At 42.5% G+C, this 10,687-nt stretch overlaps 1 protein-coding gene across 1 annotated transcript in view; it reads right to left on the reverse strand.

Annotated features, from left to right (window-relative positions):
* Window positions 1–8,172, reverse strand: part of LOC139223725 (rho GTPase-activating protein 6-like) — a 66,475-nt gene extending 58,303 nt beyond the window's left edge. The window contains exon 1 of the mRNA XM_070855708.1: window positions 7,530–8,172. Within this exon, the coding sequence (XP_070711809.1) occupies window positions 7,530–8,015 (486 nt within the window). The 5' untranslated portion in view covers window positions 8,016–8,172. The remainder of the gene's footprint in view (window positions 1–7,529) is intronic.
* Between the last annotated feature and the right edge of the window lie 2,515 nt (window positions 8,173–10,687).

Here is a 10,687-nt window from a genome sequence, read left to right on the forward strand (position 1 = left end):
GTTTTATATCGGTGTGTCCGGGCCTTCATCCTTTAGGGCAACATCGTGTTAGTCAGAGCCCCGGAAAAGACCGTATCAAGCTACCAGATGGAAGTAGATGCATGGAAATAGCTGTAGAGAAGTGAAACAATGTGCAAGAAGCACATTTTTAATTGCTTATCTGATACTGACCAAAATAAACTGGCGCTGCTTTTTTTTATTGCATGTTTCTTACCAAATATATGGGAGGACATTTAGAACCACTGTATAAAAAAATAATTCTGGCATCACTAAATATACTCAACTATCTTTCTGTCACTGCTCCAAGATTAGACAAAGAGCGGGTGTGTTTGAGATGTTGTGAAACGTTTTTTTACCCAACGTGAGTATCACATCACCAGAGTTTACACTCATTGAGACAAATACATAGATGGGAAGTTGTAAAGCTAACACGCCGTGGCATATGTGAGGGGATCTTATCCGTTCTTTCCCTCTGGCCCACGACAAACCACATTAGAGAGAGCATTAGTGGACACAGGGGTCACGTTAATGCACACACACAAATACACAAGGGGATGGATATTTTTGCCTTCAAGACCGAAAAGTGTACAATTAGATCATCCACCCACTGCCTTTGGATTCTCTCCCACACACAAGAAAACACATTCATACACTAAAAGTAACTCAACACTGCTTTCTCACTGGCAGAGAGGCTTAATCTGCACCAGACAGAGAGAGATTCTGGCTGCGGAAATTAATGTTTACCTTTCAGCCGTCTCTATTTCAAACTGCTCTCTTTTCCTTCATTGTTGCGAAAACATCCCAAAGGAGATGTGCGATTGCTGAACCAAAGCACTGCCAAACAAGTCCCCGCTGTTTCATATGGTTCTTTTCAGCAGAATACCATGCAAACTTGTCAAAAAATTGCCCGGTGAGGGGTCATGTTTCTGTGCACAAATGAGACGAAGCTTGAAATTATTTTTTTTTTCACATTCATTATACAGTATGTAGGGGTCTCTCTCAGGTGTTGGTTACATGTCATTGGAATAAAATGGTGCTGATTGGCCTCTAAACTGCATTTTTCCAGTTTGATTTTATGCAAACAGACAGAACATGCACACACTTTTAACCCTTTGAGGGTCTTCAGCACTTTCTAGTGTGTTATGATTTTTATTTTTAGCATATTTTATCAGTTTTTCATGCATATTGCTTATAATTTTGCAAGATGGTGAATTTTTCATGTATTTTTTGTGTATTTTAGACCATAAAGTGATGCGCATCATGACAAAAACATGGCAGTTTTTAAAAAACTAATTAAAATTTGATAAGTATGATTAGGGCTGATGCTGGTCTAAAAAACTATTTTAAAAAAATTTAAAAAAAAAGAAAGATTTTTAACATTTTTATGGCTTGTTTTTATGCATACACATTTATGTGTGTAAGGATCTTTAACGTGATTATTTCTGAGGACCTTCAAGGGGTTAAAAAGGCCTACATCCGTAACCTGTGAGATAAACGTCAACTACGACAGCGTGATTTCACCACCGCTGCTTTAGCCTCAGATGCTGGAGACAAACTGGTAACTTTCACTTTTATCACAACCCTGCTGATTGCCTCCTGTGGGCCTAATTCATAGCTCCTTCTAAAGTTGAACTTTTTTTGTTTATTCCAGAATAAGAAAAATTAAGATTAATGGTTTTTCAGTTGTCCAGATTGTGGTGCCGCTACATTCTCATTCGTGGGCTCTCATTATGTTCCACTCAGGTGCGACACCTAGTGGTATAAACCAATATTACCAGTTTGGTCCCAGCGTAGGCTTAACGCAAGACCACTCTGATTTTGTGCTCTGCTCAGAAAAATCTCCTCTAAAGTACAAATCTTAACACTGTAGTGGGATAGAGGCTGACAACCGACTCCTCTGATATCTCATCTGTTTATTCTAATCATGCCAAGCTACCATAACTACTTAGAAATTAATGTATTATGTTTAGAAATCTATACACATAAGTCACTTGCAGATGGCCCAGAATGTATGTAATGCATGTATTTAAGTCTTAGACGTAGCTTAACTTTAGTTCCAGCTAATATATGGAGAGCAAAACTGCAATATTGACCAAAAAAAAAGAGAGTTACATAAGAAAGAGCCTGTTTAATTTTACCGTGTGTCTGCACTGGGTGTTTCTGTGACCTGCTCCTTTGAAAGTCTGGCCTGTCAGTAGGTCGTACACGTTAACAACCAGGCGCATTAAACTTAATAAGGACCGTAATCAAACTACAGCCCATGCAGACTCACATTCATAAATCCAGAGCCTCTCCCTGGAGGAACTGTACTATAACATGCTGCAGAGGTCATCTGTACCATAACAGGGAATGTTTGGCAACAAGGAAACAACAGGAAAATGGTCTTTATTGAAGGATATCTTGGTTGTTGGAGAACATTTTATAATTTAGACTATTTAATAAGCTACAGCTACTAAATATTGTAAGTAGTATTTTACACTACATGTATTGGAATCTTCAGAGATGCATGTATTTGAAGCATGAATCTTTGCAGCGATCTTTAAATAGGATATAAAGAAGAATAGTTGATGTGGAGTTCCCTTGACATCAGCTCTGATTCATGATGCTGTGAGATCAGACCGTGACTATAAGACAACTGTGAACAGCTCCAAATCAGAAACTACTGCTGTAAGCCAAGAAAATCAACCTGCACTCCATCAGAGGTTTGACGGCAGCCTTTGCAGCAGTGTGATGACATCCTGGGTTGACTCCTTGATGGACGTTATTGTCCGCTAGCTCTGCACTAAAGCAAAAAAAAAATACGCGTCTCTAGATTTGTGAGAGTGAACTGCCCGAGGTAGTGTGTGAATTTGTTTTTAGTGTGTATTTTGGTATGAGCATTCCGAAGATGTCAAATCATCGTGGTCTTTTCCCTCCGACGCAGCCTCCCCTCATTTTGAGGGAACTTAGGGAGGAAATCAGGGAGGAAAGGCAGAATGGATGGCTGTTCGGTTCACGAGTTCAAGCCTCTCTGTTTCCTATGTCCGAGCAAAAATATATTAAAACAGCAGCAATATGCTGTATCAACTGCTAATAAAGAAGGTTGAACCAATTCAATTGGTTCAGTTTGTGACTGATGGTACAGCAGATCATTAGAAAAGCCTGAGACAAAGCGTGTTTTGGGGAAAGTTCATGTCTGGTGATGAACTATGTGCTGCATGTGTGGCTCATTTTGAATCTTAAGGTCTGTTTTTCCACATAAAACATAAAATTGTAGAATGTATATGAATCTGAGCCATCTACAGAAATCCATGTCTCAAATAAAAATATAAAACAGTGGTTACTGTCATAACCTGGAGTCGTGGACACTCCTTAACTATTTGGCTCTACCAGATGAAAATTAGCCTGTACAGCTACATCTGGCACATTTACTTGATGTTTGCGTGGCGTTAATTAATGTGCATTGCCCCCTTTAAACAAACAAGCTAAAGGTAACAAAAACTTCAGTGAAAATCACCAAAATATGCAAATTCGCTCCTCCTAGTTCTGATTAGAAGCTCGGCTCATTGAAACAGCAGTAACGCGGGTCAGGCATGAGAGCCATGACCTGTGTCAACGCCCCAGCCCGGACGGTTCATAGCAGAAGAAATGCAAAACACGTGCAGCAGTTCAGTGTGAGAGGTTTCAGAGGGCATGCAGGCTGAATCAAAGTGCATGACTTCTGATAAATGAAACGCTACGCCAGCAGCTTGAAAAATGTTTCGCAGGGTTGCAACACAAATGTTTTTTTTAGTTAGGTACTTCACATAGCGTGTGGGCGATAGTGATTAGTTATAAAGCCAAGTGTTGAATAAATGAGTATCTTGAGGTCATGGTGGTGCTAGAGGAAAAGTCAGAGGTTGACCAAAGTTAGTGAGGTTCATCCTCTGGGAACCATGAATGTCTGTCGCAAATGTTGAGCCAATCCACCCAGTAGGTGTTGAGATTTTTCAGTCTGGGCTGACTGACGTTGCCATATTGAGCCATGACTAAAAAAAAACCCACATATTTGATGATCGTGAGGCAGCAAACAATAGACTGATTAGACTAGATTAAAAAAAGCGTGTTCTCCTTCTCTGAGCTCCGTCTGCTCTGACGTCGCTCAGCAATGATGCATAAACGTAAATCAACACAGGAGCATTTAGAGAATGTTAAGAATGGTAACAAGTACATGTAAGGAGCTGTTAGTTTTCCAAATGAAGCCACAAGTCAAATACTCACACTCAGATTATGTGTTGTTTTTCCACTTTACATGCTTTTGCAAGAGTGACTCTGAAGCTTTCTGCTGCTATAAAAACAGCCATCCTCCATTAAATTTGCAGAGCAAATGGAAGAAGGAAACAAACCCCCCAAATGGCGATTCTGACCATAGTTACTGTTATCATGGTATCACAAGGACAATCAAAACAGACTAAAGTTCGGGATCAAGCGTTTTTGCACACTGACAGCCGCTCTCCAGCCTTTCCAACTATCACTGCCTGAGCTGATCACACGTGAGGCTCCACGATGTGTCAGCATCTCAGTCTGCAGCTTCTTCTACAACATTTCCATTGCGATTGTGAACGCACGCAGAAGACAAAGCTCGGGCCTCAGAGAACCACTGCTGAATTGCATCAAATCCTCTATTAGCAATCACTTAAGCAACAGTGTGGGTTTTTTTGAACGGCGGAGGACTCATTTTGGAATGATTTTCCTCACTTAGGCTCTCCTCTGAAGCATTAGGGTAAGTGGCTCTAAAAATAGACGGTATAATGTCAACATTCTGGCGCCCCATAAACAAGCAGGATTAAATTAGCCGACCACTGTTTCCTCTCCGAGCCTTTGTGCATGTGTGTCTGTGCATATATATGAGCAATGGGAGGCGGAAATGTATAAAAAGAAACGTTAGGTGCATGTGTCACACGCTTAAGTTACAGATTCCAGTGTGTCAGCATTCTTGTGTAAATTGTTTTTATGCTTGTGCCATTTTGCAAGACTGTGTGTTTATATGATGCCTGACTCTAAAGTCACTCACTCCAGCAGACGAACCACTTCCAGTCACTGGCCCTCCTCCTGTAAAAACACAGAGGGTACTTTCTGATGATTTTTTTTTTTTTTGCATCATTGTTCTTTCAGCATCCACAGCCTGGCCACGGAAACAGCCATTAAGCAATCATGTCCGATATAACTGTCAAGCATTGCATCCCCACTTTGCCTCTGCTTCTCCCTTCCACTCGTTCTCTCTCCGCCTCCCCGTGCATGTCTCCCTCCTTAAAAAGGCATATCATCTAATCTGCACAGGTTGCCCTGCTCGTGCGCACACACACACACACACACGCTCAATGAGCACTCAACACATTGTGATACATGAACTTGCACCTACATGTAAAACCTGTGTCTCTATTTTGATTAAATTCAATCAATAAGGCCTAATTATGGTCTAATTAAGCTGTTTTATTTGGGATTATTCTGATCAGTTTGTGAAAACAGTTACATGATGTCTCCTGCTTTGTCCAGAAAAATCACCCTGATGATGTCATAGTGATGTCATGAGGGATGTTTCAGTCTGCGCAGTCCTATCAAACACAAAGGGTAAAAAAAAAAAAAAAAGACACAATCCAGTTGCAATGTGGGAAATGTAGGATCCCTATGATTAAGAGCCAGTTTCAGCATTGCATTTCTGGAAAAGCTATTGGCTGATATTTATTTCAGCACACCATGAAAATGATCGTGCAGTAATTTGACTCATTATGTCACCACCTTCATTTTTTTAAAGTTATTAGATCATCACATGGTAATGCAGCCGAAAGATGGGATGGGTCAGATCTTTCTTTACACTTGATAGAGGGAGCACACGTCCATCTGAGCTACTAAAAACAATACAAGATTGTGATTTATGACTATATCTGATATGAAACTACTACCGTGCACACACCTGAGCGGCTTCTCCTTCATTCATGATATCTGTATGAAATGAACTTTTATTGTTCAGTTTACACCTGAAAAAAGTAAAAAAGCAAATAATCAATCTAGACTCTGCTGCATTCAGTACATTCCCAACATAAAGCCTTTGTTTACACTTCATTTCAGGATTTTACTTCATACCCAGCAGTGTGTGAAACCTCCCAGCAGACCAGCAACACTTCTTGGCTCAGTATTTTTACAAACACTCTGAGGTGCAATAACTTCATGGTCCAGATTGTACTAATGACTCCAAACTGATGGCCTCATGTTATCCTCAGTGGGCCGTAGCAGGAGGAGGGGGGGAGGCAACATGGAAAATAGAGCAACAGCGGTGGGAAACTCTGCAGAGTGAGAGCTTCTCCACATCTCAGAGAGGAAGAGAGGGAGGAGAGGAGAGTGTGGGTGAGACATAAAGAGAGGCACGCTGCAAGAAAGTGTAATAGGAAATGATGGGAGAGCTGTTTGTGGGCCGCATGGGTTTGACCCTATGACCGCTCGCAGTCGTGAGAACCCAGTCCCAGGCCGTGTGTCCTTAAGGCCCTCACATCAGCACACACACGCCTCTGCACATACACACACACACACACACACACACACACACACACACTTCCACTCTGCGTGGCACAACAAGCAAAATACATATCAGCTGAGGCCAGTGATGTGGACAGTAAGTCCACAAAAGAGGCAGGAAAATTATCATACCTTTTCACCAGTGCATGTGGACCTGAGCCAACTATGCAGCCTATAAAGCCCCCCCGCTAAAAATAAGTAGCCCAAGTATGTTTTGCCAGGGTTTTTCCGCCTTCTCCTCATTCACACTCGATTTGAAGCTGATATAAAGACAAAAGCCCAACCAGACCTTTGACAAGAACAGTAGGAGAAAAGAAAGAGATTTTTGGAGGGAAAACTATCTGTGCACTTCACTGCACATTTTGATGGAATAATTTAATCCTGAAAAGCTCTATAAGAGTTTATCTTGCATTCCCAAAGGTGCTTTTCTTTTGTAAAGTCTCAAAAGAAATCCAGGTGGAAGAAACGCCCGCTCCACCTTCCCCCAGTTAATTGCCCATGTGCCCTTGGGGCAAGACCATGCAGGGCTACTGCTGCAGTTGTAGTGTGCTGGTTTGATACTGGACAACTTCCAGGTGCAGATGTCACTGCAGGGTCAGCCCTCCCTCTATAAATCTCCCACTTAGGCTCCACCATCTCCGGTGTCCCAATTCATACACAGCCAAAGTTCAGATGCACAGACGACTTTCTGGGTCCCAGAATCAAACATGTGCAAGTCCTGTAAAGACTTTCTCAGCAGTCTTCTTGCATACTATATTCTAGCAGAAATTGTTGCAGGAGCTGTCATATATACTTGCTGATATATAGTTCAAATCAAGGAATTGAGTGGGTCATTGACCATAATAGGAACCTACTGAAGAACTAGGGAGGGGAACCTGAAGGTTTCATATATTCTGCACTGCACTGACTACAAACACACAAACTGTGTCACAATTACCTGCAGGCTGACTGCACTTAAACCACAGAAGAAGACGCTTATCAAAGTTGAACAAGTGTACCTCAGATTTCCACACGACGTAAGCGGGAGAGCTGGCTGGCTGCACCTTCCTCTGAAGCCACCTCCGCGGGGAGAACAGCGTGCCGGTGCTCCCGGACTGCGCGGCACCGGGTCCCCTCACCAGATCCCCGGCAGTATTCCCTTTAGCGCCCTTCGCGATGTCATAGTCAAAGTGGAAGTTGGACGATGGAGAAACATCCAGTGGTATGGAAGGAGAGGAGACGGACGGGGTTATGGGCTCTTTCAGGGTCGGGATCTTGGTGCGTAAAGCCGGTTTCGCAGCCAAGCGCTCCGTAGACGCACCTGCGCCTTCAGCCACCCCTTCAGAGATCGACGCGCCACTAACTCCCTCGGTCCTGGTGCCACAGTGTCTTATGATAGCGGGGTCCAAGCTCCGGGTTTGGCGTAGCCTCCGTTTGGCTATGGTTTTGGAGGCAGGAGAGGAGCAGGAGAAGACGCTGTTGAGAAGTCCTTGAGCTGCAGACATGTCTCCTTATTCTGGATCTCACATCGGCGCTGCTCGAATGCTCCCCCTGCAACTAAAAGAGACGAGTTTAGTGCTTCCCCATCAAAAAGGAAGGTCTGAGTATTGGCTGGTGAGGAGCTGGAATGTGCTGCATTTGGCTGCAGACGCTGCGCAAAGTGCAAGAGCAAGTTTTCCTTTCCTCTCCTGTGTTCCTCTGCACGCTGGTCATTCCCGAACTGGAGTGGAGTGAGAAGACAGTGTGTGAGAGAGGGAGAGGGTGCGTGTGCGTGCGTGTGTGTGTGTGTGAGAGAGAGAGTCACGGAGGGGGTTCGGAAAGCTTGGGATCAGCGCTTACATACTGTATATTTTGCTTATGAACCAATTTCATGTCCAAATATTATTCTATGAAGCACTTTGGATTTTGTTTTTTAACTCTACAGGTGAGTTTGCATTTGTGGAGTCAACTTGAGACCCCCCCCTCCTCCACCTCTTTTTTCTAAGTTGATAAAATGTAAATCACCTCCAGATGATCATCTCCTCCACCAAACTCCATTCAAAAAAACCATCATTTTATCCTCGTGCGCATGGAACTTACTCCACAGTGATACTCCTAACTTTGTTTTCTGCTGCCTCTGCAATTGAAGATGTGGATGAGGATGAGCCTCTGTAATTAGTTTATTTATTAGCAATTAGTAAGTTCATTTTCGTAAAGCTAATTAGGCAAGCGGACAGACAATAATCACAGACAGGCAGAAGGTCATGCACACAGACAGACATGATTTAGCAGGGATGAAAATAGACATATTAATCCTTGTCTCCCATTAATCCACCTCGCTGTCTGGGAATAATAGGCCTATCAGTGAAGCCTGCTGTGCTATTATTAGCTAAACAATAAGTGAGCCATAGGATTAATATCCAGTGCCTTTCTTTATACACCTGTGCAAGAGGCTACGTTCCAGACATTTGTTTACACAGATGCTTGTGGAGGAGCTCGGTAAATTCAGTGTGCTCTCAGGACGGCTGTGTGACTGTGTGCATTTGTTTTAAAGGAGAGAGTGTGAGAGAAAGGGGGATACTGCGAGAGAGAGAGAGAGAGAACAGGAGCATGTGTGGCCCAGTGTGTGAAAGTATGGGAAAAATGAAAAGGGACAGCAGGAGTCTGGAGAGGAGGGTGCCGGACGGCTGATAAAGGAGCTTATGAAGCTGCGCCGCATGACACACTCGCACACATACACAAAGCACAGCATGACATGACACTGATAACAGCTGAGATAGATTCGACCCTTCTAAAAACAGTCTGCGGGGGGAAAGAATGAGACACGGACTGAGCGAAAACACAGAAGCAGGAATTCTAGACGGAAAACGTGGTGTTTTGCATTAGTTTATAAAAAGGTCCTGGAAAGAGGCCAGCACTTGAGGCATTATTGCATTGAACTGTGCCCTACTACTTCTCCATGTGAGGAGAAAGCCAAAAACAACATTAATATGGAACAATAATGCATAATTGAGAAGATATTATACAGAAATGTTCCAATTCCACAGATTTAAAAAAAGTATAGACCCCTGCAGCATCCTTGACTTTTCATTTCGCTGCCTTCAAGATCTTCATCACATTGTTACAAACAATCTGACCGTTTCAGGACTCAGGTTACTAATGTGTAACCATGGAAAGCATTTAATGTGAAACAGTGATCATTTGACGCGACTGTCAAAATATATCAGACGCAGTCAGGGCCGCGGGGAAGGAGCGTAAATCAACAGGGCTACACTTCAGCCGCTCATGCTCAGTGTTATATACACACTGTCCATATTTGGTGCACAATAGTAGAGCAGCACTGCCTGAAACCATGTGAAGCAAAATGAGCGTAGATTCAGCTACAGCTACGACGTGGTTTCCTATGCCGGGGATCAGTGTGCATTTCATGGTCCAAGCCTGTTAGACAGATATGAATGAAAAGGCCACAAGGTCAAGAACAAAAGAAATCAGATTACATGTTGGCCTAGATATGAAATATGAAACAATAAACCAGTGATACGGGGTCTATTTTTATCTGTTAAGGATAATTAACAATATTTATAGTGGAGAGAGGAAGGAAAAGTTATTTTTGAGATCACTCCAACAAATAAATAATCCTATTCCTTTGAGTGATTCAGCTCTGTGGTTGGAGAATTGTGCTTGCAAACTTGCATGACAGTCTTAAACTTAAGACACACACACACTGTTTGTATAGTTAAGCAACCGAATATTTCATGTGCACATGCTGCACATGTTAACATCCCCATACTGTTTACATTTCAGCGCCGCCATATTGTTCCAATAGAAGAAGATTAGATTATTGAGACATGGTGAATTTTCTTTTACTGTAAATTGCCTCAAGGAAAAGGGTCTTTCCCTAAACTGTGTTAACCGATTACCAAAACAGCATGTTTTGCTCCTCTGAGGTATGAGCAGCATGATACCTGGGTTGTATGGTTTTTTTTAATATAGATATTTGTCTTACACTATGATCAGCAGTGGTTTTTAATCATTTTCATGTCATGGATCCCTAAACAGACACAGATGACTTTCCTCTTTGGTGAGATTTTATCCCTGGGACACTTGTAGGGCCTATTTTTTTTCATATGGATGTGGAGATTACAAAGATGATGGTGATGATCAATCAAAACGGTTTATTTGGTTGTGTATGCGTACC

Source organism: Pempheris klunzingeri, chromosome 24 (assembly GCF_042242105.1).
Source record: "Pempheris klunzingeri isolate RE-2024b chromosome 24, fPemKlu1.hap1, whole genome shotgun sequence".
Lineage (NCBI taxonomy): Eukaryota > Metazoa > Chordata > Actinopteri > Acropomatiformes > Pempheridae > Pempheris > Pempheris klunzingeri.